The sequence below is a fragment of the Pochonia chlamydosporia genome (assembly GCF_001653235.2).
Source record: "Pochonia chlamydosporia 170 chromosome Unknown PCv3seq00019, whole genome shotgun sequence".
NCBI lineage: Eukaryota > Fungi > Ascomycota > Sordariomycetes > Hypocreales > Clavicipitaceae > Pochonia > Pochonia chlamydosporia.
The window spans coordinates 105,813-123,611 of record NW_019154054.1 but is presented as its reverse complement, the minus strand read 5'-3'; the positions used below and the strand labels follow the sequence as shown (position 1 = coordinate 123,611).

The following is a 17,799-nucleotide window of genomic DNA, read 5'->3' as shown; positions in this document are numbered from 1 at the left end:
AAGATTCGTAACTCCCCGTATTAGCTACTCGTCCGGGGTAGCGTGTATTATGCTATGAACAAAACTAGCGTAACTTTATTGGATATTGGGCTGTATTTCCGCTGTCCTGAGCCAAAACGGATCCATGACTTCGGACATGATTGCTTGGTCAAAGATCTGCCAGGAATAATCAAGGTTCATGCCGGAATTCAACGGTTGCATTAGCATGTGATTCGTTACAGAAGGGCTTAGCGTGTGCAGCCTCTGTATGTTCTGCTCTAGAATAGCCGCCAGCTTTGTACGCAGGTTTGGAATCGGCTCGTTGGTGTCCTGAAGAATGTCCAGATGGACCCAAATGTTTCGCAAATCTGGCAGAGTATTAGACATGAAACTTCTCACTGTAGAGCACGGTAAAACAACTCACCATCTGACTCGCCAACACCTGCCTCAATGCCGTGGATGACAATTAAAGCAGCCCAAGATATAATCACCAAGTCCCAATTTGACCATATGGACTTGTCATTGTAGTGTAGCTTCAGAGTAGCCCGGGCCGAAACAAGTAATTCATGTTGTTCATTCAGTGAAATGCTACTCGAACGCAGGTTGCAGCTCTTGGCAGGGTGATAGATTGACAAAACGACTAATCGATGGAGGATATACTGCCGAAAGACGGTCTTTCTCTGTGAATCCAAGTCATCACCAGTCTTTGTGAATTTAACCAGCCAATCATCCAGATTTCTGGCCCAGTCGCGGATGACAGCAGCATCAACAGGGCTGAATGGGTCAGGCGAAGAGTTAGTGTCAGTAACATCGCCGGAAAAACAAGACCATATCGTTGGCAAGCCGCGCCCGGAGAAATGCGACAGGCCGGTGTGCATCATGCGGGAGAGGCGGTACAGCTGATCTCTGTGTGAAACTTGCAACACAGCAAGAGGCGGCTCTATTGGGATGACTGGTGAAGACAGATGTAGTGACGCAACCTCCAGGTCGACTATCTGCACGCCGTTGAATAATCTCCGCCAGTCACAGTGTCTCTCATCAACTTGGGGAGGGCAGTGCTCCAGTAACAGTCTGTATGCGATGGATATCCATATCCCCATTTCGCGAATGTTGCCCTCATTCAAGAGTCCGGCAAGAACGAGCCCTAGCACCACCTGAAAAGCATACTCTTCAGCCCCTTCCAGGCTTGTGAGAGGCAGGCCAATCTCACTACAAGGTATGCTAAGTTGCGAGATGGCACAGCATAAGATTGTGAAGTATCCAGGTGCAATAGCTGCGTGCTCCGGAGCACCACGGACACTTGAGCAGTAAAGCATAGCCGCAAGAAGAATCGGCCCGGGAGAAGAAAACTTTTGCTTGCTTGGCAAAAAGTGAAGTCCAGGCATCTTGTCGTGGAATCTGTAATCATTGTTAACCAGGTTATACCGTAGTCTGGTGGCTACGAGTTGTTCTTACGTTTTCCAGAGGTGCCTTATATTGCTTCTTCGCCAATGCGGGCCATCTCGTGGCCCGGGAACACATCTTTCCAACACTGCAGACGCCTCCCAGAGCTTATCCAGGGGTTCGTCGTCGTACCACGGCTCTACAATTTCTCCAACCTTTGGCTCCTGGTTTATTTGCTTTGGAATACTGCTTAAACCCAGATGGTCCTCAATAGCTTTGACTCTTTGGAGCAGATCTCTTGTTACATCTAACGATTGTAATTCCCTGAGTGGGAGAGATGCCGGGACCATCAACGCGGACGCATTGGCACGCGGCACGAAAATACAAGGCAGTCCAGCGCGTTGACATCTGCGACAGGTGTTGCCTGTCTCCATTCTGCATTTCATCTTCTGCCTACGACAGTTAACTACGGACCGTTAGCGGGACGTGGAACCAAGACCAAGGCAAGAACTGAACATGACAGACTGCAGGCATTGCGAGCTTTTGGCTCCGAAGATTCGTCCTCCATTTTTTCAAATGTGCTTAGGATCGATTTCAATGACAGAAGCTCTCGGATATCGAAGTGCTTTCATCGAGTGCCTTGCTTGTATCCTGAAATGGTTTCAACGATGTGAAGAGCGTTTATGAGGGTTGGTGGGTCAGTCAGACATTAGAATGCATGGGAACATTGAAACCGACCTGTATGTGGGGGGGCATAAGCGGAAAGCTCACGACCACGTGAGAGATATGCCTGAAGAACTTGGAGACGGCGATCTACCCCAAAACATGCAGGTACTTTGCTCCACTATTCAGCCACACGAAAGGACCGTACACCCCTATCATTTGAGAAGTGGGTTGCTCAAAATTGACTTCTCCCTGAACGATAACCAATTGGGGATAAGTGAATCCACTCAAAGAACCCAATGATCATGTCTTGGGTTTCATCTCCGGCAAAATCCGGTCAACACCGGTTTGACCGGACCAACCCGGCGATTTCGGTCATACATACGACTTGTATTGGAATTACGGGATGAGCAGCAAAGCTTGCAATGACAAGAAAAACAAAAATGATACTACGCTGCATTTACTACATGAGGGCTCTGGCGCTTCAAAACTGAACGATACATTGCCAAGCTTGCTTTGGAAATGAGACATTTGCACATTGTGTCGAGAACGAAATTCGCAGCCACCCACGTTGTCAATCCCAATAGTACACCGCACATGGTTCCCGAGCCAAGCAGACTTGCCTATCCTGATATGCTATCCTGATATAATCTCTGCTATCCTGCTATATCCGGTATGATATATATCGGATATCGGATAAAGCCATCGCCCTTATCCTGATATCAGGATAAGGCACCGATTTTGATTGGTCACCGCGAGGGGCTCACGGGGCATTTTTAGAGAGATCGCCCCATCGATGCTGTGCACTGATAAAGAGACATGAAAAGTCATACAGGGCACTGTCCCTGCCTCGAGCACTACCGAGCCACGAGCTAGAGATCGGAAATCAGAGGTCTGTACTCGTGCCACGCCCCACTTTATTGGGAACTCGCAAGCTCGCACCACCTAAAGATGGTGCTGGCCACCAAAATAACCAGACCACCAATATAACCAGAATTCCAACATTTTTTATTAGAATCGCTTCAACAACCTACAACGGCGGTCCGTTTCATAAACTGCCGCTGGTTCTAGCCTCCCAGATGTCCTCCACTTACGAGCTTCCTTGGCAGTTGCTTCAAACCACCGCTTGTATCCATTGCGCGCCCGTTGTTCCGCTGCTTGCACACGTTGCCTTGCCGCCGCCAGATCTGCGTCAACCCTTCGCTGCACCATACGCCGGCCTTCTGCCACTGTAAGCACTCCTCCTGTCTGTAAGGACTTATTCTTCATTGCCCTTCGCCGCTTAGCCACCGTCTCGGCCAACTTGGTGCGCCCTAGATCTCTCTTTGTTTGCACTAGCTCCGTGCTCATGGCAAGCGTCCCCCGAACATATCGATCTATATCAGTAGCTATTGAAGCCATTAAGTCTGGGAATTCGTCGACAGCTTCCATAATGTTGTTGGCTAGCTTGTTAACTTGCCGCAAGGTTAGAGGAGTCTCGAATGGTGAAGATCCAGTTGGAAACCAGACATGGCTATATGAATATTCAAATAAGGCCTTATATGAATATGCATGAATATATTCATATTCACACTCATATATTGCGTGAATATGAATATGTACTTAGGATTTCATATTCATGCATATTCATATATATTCATATAAGCCCGGAGGGGGGCTGTCATACCACTGGTATGCAACCGGCAGGTGCGGCGGTGCCAGCCAGCTGACTGCGAGCCGAGTCTCGGGAGCTACAGTACTTGGACCAGTCTGGTGTTGTTTAATTAGCTAATTTCGCTTAATTTCGCGTTGTTAGGTTACCGAGCGCCAACCTTAGAACGCGGCCTCGAGCTTGCTCTCCTTTCATTCTTCCTTAGGTCTAGATGGACAGTGCGAAGGCATTTGCTTGTTGAAGCAAACAACAGTGAGGCCTTCCGCGAGGTTCCGATTGTTTCGATGGAAAACTAACACAGAGGCTCGATCTTAAAGCAATCAATGTATTGCATGGATTAACTGATCTGGTGCTCATTGACATCTATGGCTTCTCAGGCTTCTGGGACCTCAGTCTCAAACTCTTCTATCGGCTCATTTGCATCGAAGCTTTCTTGGAATTTTAACACCTTTTTCGCTATAGAATATCCCGACAAACACCTCCAACTTGAGACTGGCCCGAAGCGCAGGAAGACCAAGGGGCACCGTGCTTACGTTTGCCTTCACTGTCAAAAACCACCGTGGTCGAATCGAGTGCCTGGAAACGCCATACACCATGCAGGAACGGTTCACCAGGCCCTTATGAGGGTAAGCGAGCCTGAGCCTGGCCCTCCATCTAGCCCATTAGCCTCGGGCATTTCGTTTGGTGATATTGATCGCTATATCGTCTCTCGTCCTTCGCAAGCTGCTCTGCGCAACTGTTTTAATAAGCAAGCCTATATTGAGGCAGTTGTAGGACTTCTCACAAGGCGAAGACTGCCCTTTTCGGCAGTTGAGTACTCTGAGCTACGAGACCTGGCTCTTGCATGTAATCCAGCCGTTAGAGACCTTCTCATCACCGATCGAAAGCAGGCTATGGGCTATATTAACTCGAACTACTCGTTATACAGCTCACGGCTCGCCGAGAGCCTTCAAAGAACGCAGTCAAAGATACACATCTCCTCCGATCTCTGGACATCGCCACATCGCAAAGGCGTGCCTGCTATATGCGCTCAATGGGTCGATGACGACTTCAAGCTTCAGAAAGCACTACTAGGACTGCCAGAGTGCAGATATAGCCATTCTGGTGCTACGCAGGCTACGTTGATTGCTGGTACGCTACGCGGGTTCAATATTTCTGCTCCCAATCTCGGCTATTATGTAGGCGATAATGCAGCGTCAAACGACACTTGTTTAGAGGAGCTAGCAAAGGTCTTAAAAGCGGAATCAGGTGTAAGCTTAACTCTAACCTGAAGAGGCTTCGTCGCAAATGCTTCTGTAGCCCATACTAAATTTACTGAATTATGCCTTAGGTCAATTACCCTCACAAACGCCGCAGAATTCGCTGTATTGGCCATATCATCAATCTCGCCTTACAAGCATTCCTTCTAGCTCGCTCAAAAGAAGCTCTGAGAGCTGCACTCGAAGCTACTGCTGATGAGCCCGGTTCGACTATGCTAGAGGAGTTCTCGCAGCACCTACATGAGCTGGGTTCGGCGCAGATTGTGGAACAATCCCATACCACGGCGCAGCAAGAACAACAGCTGGAAGAGCGGGAGGAGCAGCCCGCCAGAAGGTCAATAAAAGTGAGAGGCAAGCGAGCCGCAACAACTCATCAGCAGGCCGGAAACAACGATGAGCGCTTCGCTGGCTGGCAAGGCATTCCAGCCCTAGCAAAACTTCATGCACTTGCAGTCTATATACGTAGCTCCGCTCTACACAATGATCAGGGGTACGATGCTGTAGGCAAGCAACTAGGTATCGATAATATCACCAGATGGTCCTCGTGGTATAAAATTATCACAATCACGGTACAGAAGAAGGCACAGATCATCCAGTTTACTGCTGATCATGATAGTGATCTCGAAGGCAACGCCCTTACAAGCAGGGATTGGCAAATGCTAGAAAGAACGCTAGAATTTCTTCAACCTTTCCATGAGGCCACGTTAGAAGCTGAGGGCGATATGGCTTCAATCTCACAATCCCTCGAGCTGTTCGGCCTTCTCCTAGGGCACTGCGAAAAGTGGAAGGTATATGGCTAATTTTGTCCATCCTCCCATTTTATCTCTAGTTGATACGGCATTCTAATCAGATAATTAGGCTCACTACTTGCAGCTGATTAATCGCGATGATCGCATCGTTCATTCCATTGATATGTGCTGGTTTATACTTGACAAGTATTACACAATGACTGAGGATGTCCCCGTATACGCCGCAGCCCTCCTCCTCGATCCTTCTAAACGCAAGAACTATATAGAAGAATGCTGGCCCGAGGAATGGCACGAGGACGCCCTTGCGGCCGCGCGCAGTCTCTGGGAGGAAGAGTACAATCACGATGTCGAGGTACAGCTCTCGGAGCAATCCTTGGCAGCACCTGTTTTATTAAAGCGGAAAAAGGATACAATGCTTTCGAAGATGCGCTTAGAGCTGCGAAACAAGACGATGGCGGAAGCACGCGGCAAGGATGATTTTGATAGCTTTATCTCAGAGGCTCCTATCGCACTCGCAGAGGGTGTTACACCCCTTCAATGGTGGTGTAGTGACGACGTTCGTACGGCATACCCACGGCTTAGCCGTATGGCTATCGATATCCTCTCCATACCAGCAGAGTCAGCAGAGCCAGAGCGGAGCTTTTCGGGAGCTAGGCGCACAGCTAGATGGGATAGGTTACGGTTGCTGATTGACAGCATTGAGAAGATTGAGTGCATCGGCAACTGGTTGCGAGAGGGACATATTAAACCCTCTGCCGAGGGTGGGATAGGCTTACCCTGCGACCCAGAGGTCATAGAGGGTGATATATGATAGCGTGCATGTCAAATGGGAGCATTTCAGAGGCCTCAAGCTATACTATGGCGTGACATCACGTGAGCTCTTACCTTATATGAATATGCATGAATATGTTATATGAATATGTATTTTGATGGACAAGTTGAATATAATATGAATACAAGAAAATCGGCGTGCATATTCATATAGCCATGCCTGTTGGAAACTGCGGCTCAGGCGTAGGAGTGTGTGGTTGCCGAGACTCCGGACCTGTAGGACCACATGTGGATTGAATGGATAGATTCCAGTTTTCTGAAATGCAGAGAAGATCGTACTACGCTTGAAGGCGTGTGGTTGCGTACATCCCTTAATAGAAGCCAAAAATTCTAGCTTGGTGATGTTAGTGCAGCCGTCGCGAACTGCCAGATCCAGCGCCTTGGCATGGTAATGTTTTAGCGGCTGAAATACGCACACATCTAGTGGCTGAAGAATATGTGTCAAGTGCGACGGTAAGCCAAAAGGTATGATGTGGTGGTTGTCACAGTACTCGATAAATTCCTTGGTATGGTGCGAGCCATGGCCATCCAGGATCAACAACCGCTTCAGTCTTCTAGCTGTTGATGCCGTGTGCTTGTCAAAATGCCGAATCCATTCAAGACTCAATTCGTCATTCAAGTAACCAGTCTCTGAAACACCCAGCGCAGTATCTTCATCCAAGGCCACAGACTCTGCGTACCAACGGGCCATGTGCTTAGATCCAGTCATGATGAGGAAACCAGGGCAGTGGCGCCCGGCTGCCGAGATAGCCTCTATAGCAGTAGCTGATTCACGGTTCGTAGGAATGGCAAAGTAGTGGGCTCGCTCTCGCTTAGTCACAATCAACTGATCCTTTCCTACGCCAAGTTGGAACCCAGTCTCGTCCATATTCCAGATGTCTTCAGGGGTGATGCCATGGGTTTCAATAATCTCCCGCCAGCCGTTGGAAGTACTGGTTAACCTTGTCGATATCATCTGCAACCTGGCGGTTAGAATCCAGCGTCTTCTGCTTCTTGCTGTCGTAACCGTACCTTGTAAGGAAGCGAGAGACCCAGTGCTGGCCAACTGCAGGTGGATTGCCGGCCTTAGCCTTGGAAGACCTCTCGCGCAGGATTAGATTCGCCGCGTCCCGCACAAATTCCTTGCGCACAGCCAAGCCTACATTGTCAAGCCGGTCAATGTATCTACACACTGCAAGCTCTTCTGGGCGCGTCAGCAGTGTATTGTGGCCGGCAGCGCCTTTCTTAGGTTGCCGGCCTTCTAGTCGATATCGCAGTCGGCCACGCGGCACGTGGAATAACCGCGCAACCGCGGCCACTTTTGCGCCAGGAAAATCCTCAAAGTACTGAAGAGCCTCTTGAATACGCGACTCCATTACGACCAGCCAAAATTTCAAGAGTTGGTGGGCAGAATAGTGGAAAATACATCAGAGGTTGGAAATTCTGGTTATATTGGTGGTCTGGTTATTTTGGTGGCCAGCACCATCTTTAGGTGGTGCGAGCTTGCGAGTTCCCAATAAAGTGGGGCGTGGCACGAGTAGCGCCGCCAAGCGGTCGCATGCGTTCTCTGGTCCATAACGTGTTGCGATATTCTTGGATCGGTGCCAGCTTGTTGGATAAAGGAACAATAATTAAGGCGGAATTAACTTGGTATTTTGGTGGGAGAACTCATGAATTTGGAAAACCGCAATACACACAAACCCAATATTTTAAGATTATCTCCGCAATTAAGTTGCATCTAATAGAGTATCTCTATTTCCCCAATCATCCTACATTTTCCATGTCACGTCTCCCGTGTGCAACTTTGGACATGGGGGGACGGTTGGTTTTGAGAAACCCCAAGTGAGGCACTTGCGCCCTTGAGTCGTGCACAAAATGTCACGGTCCAAGAAGTAAATCTACGTCGATCAACCATGATGTTAATGTTCTCACATATGCCAACTGGCGCAGCAAATCGAAAGGATTGCGGCATTTGTCTCCCCGTGAGGAGGCTGGCGCCATCAATTACTCGTCCCATGCCCCACTTTGTTTGAAACCTGCCAACGCCACCAAGGTGGGATCGGCGCAGGGATCATGAGGTGACAATTCGGGCCGGATCGACGGTAGGGCCCACAATTGGGACCACATTGGCAATCCCACAGTCGTCTGGCAGTCTGTCTATATCGTCAAGATCAGGTCGCTCATTCAAAACACGCAGAATATGATAATGTTAGATGATGCTGTCTCAGTTGAGTGAGCACTCAAGTCTTGTTGCGCGGCTGCAAATTAGTGTGGTAAATAATACAAACTATGCGAATATTGGCAATATGGACCGCCTCGTAATATTATTGTATTGCTAAGCGGGACATATTGTATTACGCAGTATGGCATTGATCTATATTGTATTGTATTTCCAAGAACCCAATATAGTGGCAATACGACAATACATCCCATATATTGCACGTGAACCTCATTGTTCAACTGCTGGAGCTAAATTATTGGGCTTGAAAATCTCGCATCCCAAACCATGACTTCAAACACTCCAACCAAGGCCGTGCTGGATAGCCACGATGTGAAACTGTATGAAACTACACACGTGGCAATCGAGCACTGAACTGTTGTTGCCATCAACTCCCTTGCCTGCAAAACAAAGCGTAGATGCTCCCGCAACTTTACAATTCTGATATGTTGCATGCGACGTCGGATGTATAATGCATATGGCGATCTTGTGCGAGGAAAGTCCGCTGCAGCGGTTGGATAGTAGATGAACCGGCGTCAGATAAGTCGGTGGCAAACTCCATAACGTCCACCCGCGAGGCTGGTGACTAGCCTGGGACAATGGAGAGTAGAACTGTCCCAGGGTTGAGGATCTCAACGGTTGCTTTCTATGAACCATCCCACACGATTTTGGAGCTGATTAGCCGAAAACACCAGCGGGAATTATGAGCCCGGCTTGGCTCGGGAACCAGCCGCGATGGAGTATTGGGATTGACAACATGGGTGGCTGCGAATTTCGTTGTGTCTTCGTCGTGTCGAAGTATAAGTTAGCGGCGTGGCCTGGTCTGAGCCACGTGGGGTGTTCCGGGGTGCCCGATATTCGTAGAGAATGGGCCTGAAGGCCCCGAGACAACAACGCTTAGCCAGTAATGGAACTACGTCCTCAAGCGAGTAAGCGACACTTCGTGACGGGGAAACTCAGAAGGTCTGTGTGGCACCTTGTGTGCTGTAGTGGTTCGAGTGTAATTTCGCGACAAGGGTACAGTTCATGTTTGCCAACCATCGTGATTGACCAAGATAGGCAGCTGCCAACCGCTGCGGCTGTGCAAATTTAGCCAATTTGGAACAGGGCTGGACATGGTTCCTTGGAGGGTTATTGTAACACCCTTGAATCAGCTCACCTGCCCACGAGACACCGAGAATCATCTACAATGGCTTGGGTCGAGATCTAGTTCCAGCTGCGACTAGGACAAATTAGACTGCAGCGACGTCAACGTGCAGGGGTGGCTCAAGCTCACACCCCCCCATAATGTGAAGCACAGCAGGGGGAAGACTTCTAAGATGACAGGCCACTTTTCCTGTTGTCTAGCAAGGAAAAGTCCCGATTTAGCCCTGTCGGGTGACGTGGCCAAAGTTTGGTCCCCCTGGCCTCACGACCTTCTGGGCTTAGCACCTGGCAACCCATATGAGAAGTGAGGAAAGAATCCGGGTTTCCGAAAGCGAATCGACCTAGCGCGGCGCCACAGACGCAGCCCGCATGGCCTACCCCGGGGCGGACAGGCGTAATAGGCTCTGGATTATATCCGATGTATAGGATATGGTGTGTATAGCCTGCTGAATAATAAGTACGCCCGTGCCAGTCTCGGAGTTCCCGATATTATGGTTAATTCTTGGGAAAGGGGTTTAGATAACCAGTCTCTGCCCAGCTTCAAAATTGACGAAGACACTTTAGGGTCCACACGGAGTCCATAATTGCTCGCATGGAAGGAGGAGTGAGTTTCTCACACATTTGGTTTATGTGTTCGCAGCAGAATAACTATTAGATTTGTTTCAGGTCGGCCATGACTGGCATGCCTCGCATGAAATGCGGCCAACGGAACACAGACAGCCTGTTAGACCCACCATCCATGTGAGGCTTAAGGTATGGCATACCAGTCAATTGTAGAGCATCAGAGTGGCAAGGTGATTTCCAATAAATCTTGCCGTTTCAGCTTCAACCATCCTTGATAGTTGTAGCCGTGATAATACGGTGTAAATTACATCTAGCACGCCTGTTTACCAAGTATAGGTTCACGCTACGGAATCTGAATCCAGCTTGTTTCCTATTGGTGCGTGTTTGGAGCAGGACTATTGGCACAGGAGACAGCCACCAAACGCCCAATGCAAATCCTCCCCCCCATCGCCACATCTCCGCCAATTCTCGCTCCTTCTGTCCAACGGACAATCCGAGCGTCAACACCCAACTCGTGGCCGCTTTATGTCGCCGGCACGGCGACATAGGCTAGAACGAAGATCTTGTCGCTCTCCTGATCGTTGCACTTGCCAGCCGAAGCCGGCTAAGGGACACGGCACCGCTGAGTGTTGTAGCAGGCTGCCCACAGTTCGCCTTTAATTCACTAGGAGTACTGTCTCGAGACACGATACCCTCCCAACGGGGAAGTGACGGCACCTTAGCTACGTGGACATCTCCATGCAGCAAGATCTCAGGAAGCTCCCAGGCTTCCACGAGGTGTCCTCGAACCAATGGCCGGCGCTGTTCAAAGCAAAGATCGACCAGTGCAATGTCATATTTGACTTTACCGATATAACTTGTGATGTCAAGTCCAAAGACATCAAGCGACTTGCCTTGTATGAGCTAAGGGACCACGTTGCTAGCAAAGAGCATGTCCTAGCAAACTCCATCTACAAGCAAGTCGTCGACATGTTCGGCAGAAACGTTTTTCGAACAATACAGCCACCAACATACCGCCAGCCCGAACTCTTCGATATTGAGGACGAGCCAACTCTGGAGGTTGCTTGGCCACACATTAAGGCAGTATATGAATTATTCCTGGGGGTCATGGAGAGTCATGATTTCGACATCAAGACGGCTAGGGCGTACATCGACCAAAACTTCGTGCTCCAGCTCTTGCAACTTTTTGATTCTGAAGATCCCCGTGAGCGAGGTTTGTTAAAGGCCACGCTCCATCGCATATATGACAGGTTCCTCAGCCTACGATGCTTCATCCGACAATCCATCAACCAGATGCTCCTTCAGTTTATCTACGAATCCGAGAGGTTCAACGGTGTTGCTGAATTTCTCGAAATCCTTGGCACCATCATATACGACCTCGTCATGCCTTTGAACGAGGAGTATAAAACCGTCCTAACCCGCGTTTTGCTACCACTGCACAAGCCTACGATACTTAGTAAGTACCATCCGCAGCTTGTTTCCTGCGTCGTGCAATTCCTAGAAAAGGATACATCGGTCACTGAAGAGGTTAGTTGGCAATGTTACGCCTAGCTACGCGCTCTAACCAGCATAGGTGGTCCGGGGGCTGTTGCACTACTGGCCAAAGGTCGACAGTGCCAAGGAGGTGATATTCTTATATGAGGTCGAAGACATCTTGGAAGTCATAGATCGTGCCGAATTTGTGAAGGTCCAGGAGCCTCTTTTCAGGCAATTTGCTAAATCTGTCACTAGTCCTCATTCCCAGGTGGCTGAGAAAGCACTGAGCTTCTGGAATACAGAGCAGTTCCGCAACCTCGTAAGACCAAATGTAGAGGTCATCCTACCAATCATGTTCGACCCTCTGTACGGGAACTTCAGTTGCCATTGGAACAGGTACCAGGCCCGTCTGTCGCCAGCTGGATCACTAGTAACACCATTTAGGGCGGTCCAACGCCAGATGTACTATGTCATGGAATTTCTCGTGGACACCAACCCACGACTGTTTGACAGCTGCATGAATCAATATCCAGCAGAACGAGAAAATGTGGCAGCACGAGAAGCACTGCGTAAACTTAGGTGGGCAGGCTTGCAGGAAAAAGCGAATCAGCGAATATCGGCTAGTACGGCCCAGTCCCACTTGCTGGAAAGCTCGACCGAGGAGCAATAGGTAGCTGTTAGTGGTTGCATCCTTGACCTTAGGGCCCAGGGGTCCTGAATCCAGCCGTGTGGCTGGTATCGTTGATCAGCGCTGATATTCATTCATGTAAGTCAAGTTTGGAGGGGTCAAACTTGATTACTTGAAAACAAATCGTCTATAGACTTGATTAAATTAAGTCGACTTGATATACTTGGTATGCAGTTATCGGAATGGTCCGCCAAGACTTGGTCTGTTCTGGCGATTTCTTGAGACCATGGTCGGACTGGTCGGGCCAGGCAGTATAAATAGGAACATGTGCCTGATACAGTGTGCAACAACCTGCTTAGATATTTGTTGTTTATAGAACCTATAGCCGTAAATTCTCGTGCCCTTATTACCGCAATGTCCACATCAGCATCTCTTTCACCGTCTCCTGCCCTACCCTATCAACCACCCCTACTTCACCCATACATGGGCACTTTCAACCGTTTGTTCGGCCGTTCGTTCGTTCCGTTTAACCCGTTTAGGCATGTTAAACCGTTTAACGGTTTAAGGTCCTAAAACCGTTTGAACGGTTAACCGATTTTCCAGCCTTGACATCGTTCGATAATCCTTTCAAACCATCGGCATCGATCTCAATTTGTAACGGGCTGGGCCGTTGGGGTGCATTTGGCTGCTGCCGATGCTAATAACGCCACCAAATGAGGCAAATCTATCACAGCCCCTGAGCGTCGACTGTGTAACTAGATGGCTATCTCCTCGAAAGCAATGCAATTAATTTGTTGGTTTCCAAACACGCTTCTGGCTGAATAAACGCGTGTCCCTTACAAAATCCAAGATACCAAGTTCAAAAACTAGCCTTTTGACTTCAACATGTCATCTGACACATCGTCTGATGCTACAGAAAACCCACCAGATGTCAATGGATTGCCGTCAAACTTTTTCTCAATCATGAACATCACGAAGGATCATTCAAGTACACGCAGACAGGGATGGACATCTTACGAATGGGAATCGAATCGATAGATCCATTCGATGCCAAGTCTTACGAATATCGAATCGAACAGGGCAGGTCTCATTCGATATTCGACTGCATTGAATCGAATGTGGCGCATCTCATTCGACACCCGAATCGAACTGCGCACATATCATTCGACGTTCGAATCGAACGGGCCCGAGTGTTCGATCAATTTTCGATCGATTCGATCGAACGAAGTGTCCTGGTTTGCTGAAATTGGTCAGGGGCTCGTTCAGCGTGACTAGATGGGACGCGTCAACAAGCCTGTGGCACGATCGGACGCGACAAGGCGTGATTGATAGCCTGCTTCGCGGTATAGTATTTGGTGCTAAGATATGTTAGTAGGTACATATTTCCTCTCTGATATTTGCGTGTAAGTACAGGTATCTTACAACTGCAGCAATCATCTCATTAGTAGCCCATAAATGGTTGATGTACTAAACTTCGACACCGATCTATTGCATAGAGGTTGTTTCTAATTTCCAGGACCACTATTTGGTGTGTGGAAGAGGCTGGAAAACGATCCCCTGGAGGAATGAAATGTGACCAGGGATGTTTAGATGGTACTTGTCTCACCATTATAGAATAGGTGAGTGCTCTGATATCCACTAGCTACGTCATATAGGGTAGGTGTCTCTCTCTAGCAAGCTCGACAATAAACCTGCAAGTACATGCCAGTTTTTGCAGGGTAGATGTTAACCATCAACAAGACTAAATCCCTTTAGATCTCTCCCACAGCGAGAATCCCATTGGTACCCATTTTGGTACGACTGGACAAGTATTTCGAACTTGGAATCTCGTAAGCCATCCTCATCTTGAATTGACCCTTACGGTCGTGAACAACAGTTCAGACCCAAATCCATGGAAAATTACGTCACTCCCTAAGCCTACAGGATCAAAGTGGAGCAAATTGGGTAATTATTGTTCCATGTTCATCCACCTCTTTGTAACAGGGACATGCGCCGAAACCCACCTGCCCTCCTCAACGGATGTACGAGCAACTTCATCGATCTTTCGTGGCTTATTGTCAGAAATACAGGGGCACTACGGCATCACCGAGAGGGGTCTTTCTCAAGAAATGTAATTTAGTTGATTATTATCCTTGTTGTTCTAGCAGAATCATCTCGTCATCAAAAGAATGCCCTTATTATACTGCTGCCCTCCAGGCAGCAGTATTATAATTGCTTCTGTTCAATCAATATTGTCGATGGTGGCGGCAGCGCACAGTGCGATCCAGTACGCCACATTCTGACACTTATGCACAACATGGGGGGATGAGCCTCGGTTGTCTGTGCAACGCGCTCACTCAAGCTAATGGGAGCTCTTGAGCGACAGCCCTCTTTAATTGACTGGTCGCCACCAGCAATCGTGTTATTGCGTGAAAACACCAACAGGATCTTCGAGCACCAATGGTTGGACAGCCAGAGCGTAGTCACCCGCGCCACCAAGTGATGCTTCTTTCACTCGTACAGGACTTAGCCCGTTCAACGGAGTTGGCGACCTTATGTTTTCTTTTTTTTTTTTTCTTTCACGTTGAACGCCAAACCGCGTGTGAACACGCGTGCCGCCGTACTTTCCTTTGCAACTATGGATGAGTATACGTTGAGCCTCAGCGAAGCCTGGATGAGTTCCAACATCCTGGCTAAGCTCGCTCGATCCGTAGAACCGATTTGCTCGACTAGCCAACATCGCCACGATGTCCTCCGAAATATTCTCTGCGATCCCTTCCCCGTCGAATCAGCCAGGTTCAATGGAGCGAGTTGAGCTCTCGTCTTCGCCACTCGCTTCGTCTTCAGGAACCTCATTGCCAACAACGCCATCGCCCCGTCCTCGCGGGACGGCCGCCGACTTTGTCAAGGCTGATTGGACACTCTGGGGCCGTCAGGAGTGGGCGAAATGGCCGGGATTCGAGCGTTATACTGGCGGTCAGGACACGAGGGCGTGGTGGCAGCAATTTGGGTATCGTGTTGAGGACCGTTCCACCTCGCGCCAGGGCAATAAGCTGAAGTGGATCTGTGCGGACTGCTTCGCCCGAGGCTTTAAGAAGAAGTCAGACTTCTGCTTCGTCTGCTCGACCGGCGCCGCCATCAAGAAGCACCTTCGCCAAGCCCACGGGATTCTGGTAAGTGCGGGCCATGCTTGTGGCTCTCGAGCACAGCTTGACAACATGAGTTCTCATTTGGCAGGCCCCAAACGAAGTTGCCCGCGGCATGGGGGCTTCAACTTTAGATCACCAGAAAATCACCCACTTCATCGACGCCGACGTTAATAACCCTCACGACCAGTTTCTTCTCGGCAAGTTGCGTGGAAGATTCAGCAGCAAAGGGCTTCGGATTCTCCTCCTCGACTGGATTACCTACCATAATTTGCCGTTCGATATCGTCAATACCGAGCGGTTCCAGCGAATCCTTCTCTACGGCAATCCGCTCCTTGATGCGGCCCATATTCCCTCTGCGAAGACCCTTCTTCGCATGCTCGAATCTGAGTATACGGGCGCCGTGGGGCCGGTGACCGAAGTGTTGCGTAGCGCTCGGTCCCAAATCCATTTCTCCTTCGATGGTTGGACATCCAAGTCGTATACTTCATTCCTCGGGATCAACGCTCAATTCATCGATCATAACTTCGTTCAACACCGGATTCTCCTCGGCCTTCGACCTCTCTCGGGCAGACACGACGGCGCATCGCTTGCCGATGAGGTCGCTGATACGCTCGCATTCTGGCAGATCAACGACCCTGACAAGCTTGGGTACTTCACACTCGACAATGCTGCCAACAACGACACCTGCATGGAAGATCTTGCCTTCGAACACGACTTCTCTCCCGAAGAGCGACGGATTCGCTGTGCCGCGCATATCTTCAACCTCTGCGTGCGGGCTTTGCTCTACGGGTCGAAGCGAGAGAATTTTGCTGCAATTGTCGCAGCGGATGGTGACGACAAGGATGTGGATGAGCAGCAGATTGACCACGCTATCGACGAGGCCCTGGATGGAGAGATAGACAACGAGGACGAGGAGATGCAAGCCGATGCTGTCGTACACCCAGATGAAGATTTCATGTCGTCCCACCCGGCTCCAGAGGAGATAAACGCGACTAGTTTCAGGGAGTATGGCCAGTATGGCGCACCGGGAATGCTTCATAACATCGGGCTTCAGCTGCGGGCAAGTCCACAACTCTATGAGCAGTTTCGTCAGTCTCAACGTAAGGAATCCGGCAAGGAATCCACGCTCCACTGGGTCTTTAACAACGCCATCAGGTGGGACTCGGACATGCGTATGATGGAGAGAGCCCTTGTCCTCCGGCCGGCGCTCAATACCTTTTTCAACGACGTTCAGAACCGGTGGGAGACGGAGAGCGCTAGCGAGAACACGAAGCCAGCAGTTCTACAGTACCGGTTAAGTGCGTATGACTGGAAGGTCATCGAGATACTTGTCAAGCTTCTAAAACCGTTCGAAATCGCCACAAAACAACTTCAGGGAAGCGGTATTCCCGGAGCGAGGTCCACTTGTGGAAGTTTCGATGAATACTTCCCTGTCTTCGAGATCCTCCTTGATCACCTTGAAAGTGCCATTGAGGGTACAATATTGGAGGAGGTTGAGGATTTAGTGAGCAAGGAGAAGAGGGATGTCGAAGTTGCCATCTTCGACGGACTCGACAACAGAACTCGGAAATTGCTCAAGGTCTTTATCAAGATTGGATGGAAGAAGTTGCATAAATACTACAAACGTCTGACTAGCGCCGCCTATGTAGGCGCTGTTGTTTTCAACCCGACGAAGAAATGGCGTCTTCTAGATCGACTTTGGTCTCGGGTACCGTCGCGTAAGACCAAGACTTGGCGATCGGAGTACGAAGAAAAACTGTTGGAGATCTGGGAGAGGTACAAGGAGCGCGAAGTTTGCTATGAGGTGTACGCTTCGACTGACGGGGCCTCGATGGATTACATTGAGCGGAGGCTTGCAAGGAGTGTAGCTGGACCATCAGGTACGCAGACGTCGCCCTTTGCAGCGTCCTCGCCAGGGTGGTTTTCCATATATGGAAAGGGGTGCAATCCATTCTGAAGTATTGCCCCACATTTATTACAAGTATTGCAATACACCTTTCCATACCTGGTCCGTGCGCTGTCACCAAGGAGCATTCACTTCACTATGGAAACAATAGACAAGTGGCATTGTACGATCAATTAAAAGTTAAGAAATAAGTAAGGAAATTTAACGATCGGAGTCCTACGAAAACGATATCCGGTGAA

General features: G+C 49.3%; 5 protein-coding genes across 5 annotated transcripts; 3 read left to right on the top strand and 2 right to left on the bottom strand.

Moving 5' to 3' along the window:
- Positions 1–75: 75 nt before the first annotated feature.
- Positions 76–3,456, bottom strand: VFPPC_11774 (fungal transcriptional regulatory protein; the record flags this gene model as incomplete). Its single annotated transcript, XM_022428781.1, has 4 exons — positions 76–347; positions 404–1,377; positions 1,435–1,828; positions 3,120–3,456. The coding sequence occupies 4 exons, from the start codon at positions 3,454–3,456 to the stop codon at positions 76–78; spliced, it is 1,977 nt and encodes a 658-aa protein (XP_022283937.1).
- Positions 3,457–4,041: 585 nt separating this feature from the next.
- On the top strand, positions 4,042–6,495 carry VFPPC_18475 (hypothetical protein; the record flags this gene model as incomplete). Its single annotated transcript, XM_022430077.1, has 3 exons — positions 4,042–4,926; positions 5,007–5,723; positions 5,794–6,495. 3 exons carry the CDS (start codon positions 4,042–4,044, stop codon positions 6,493–6,495), a joined length of 2,304 nt encoding a protein of 767 aa, XP_022284924.1.
- Positions 6,496–9,006: 2,511 nt separating this feature from the next.
- Positions 9,007–9,369, bottom strand: VFPPC_18474 (hypothetical protein; the record flags this gene model as incomplete). Its single annotated transcript, XM_022430076.1, has 1 exon — positions 9,007–9,369. The coding sequence occupies one exon, from the start codon at positions 9,367–9,369 to the stop codon at positions 9,007–9,009; it is 363 nt and encodes a 120-aa protein (XP_022284923.1).
- Positions 9,370–11,160: 1,791 nt separating this feature from the next.
- On the top strand, positions 11,161–12,568 carry VFPPC_11776 (serine/threonine protein phosphatase 2A; the record flags this gene model as incomplete). Its single annotated transcript, XM_018289859.1, has 2 exons — positions 11,161–11,949; positions 11,996–12,568. 2 exons carry the CDS (start codon positions 11,161–11,163, stop codon positions 12,566–12,568), a joined length of 1,362 nt encoding a protein of 453 aa, XP_018136408.1.
- A 2,684-nt stretch (positions 12,569–15,252) lies between these two features.
- VFPPC_11777 (ribonuclease H-like protein) lies at positions 15,253–17,611 on the top strand (the record flags this gene model as incomplete). The annotated part of the gene is made up of 2 exons (XM_018289860.2): positions 15,253–15,678; positions 15,743–17,611. The coding sequence occupies 2 exons, from the start codon at positions 15,253–15,255 to the stop codon at positions 17,609–17,611; spliced, it is 2,295 nt and encodes a 764-aa protein (XP_018136409.2).
- Positions 17,612–17,799: the final 188 nt, after the last annotated feature.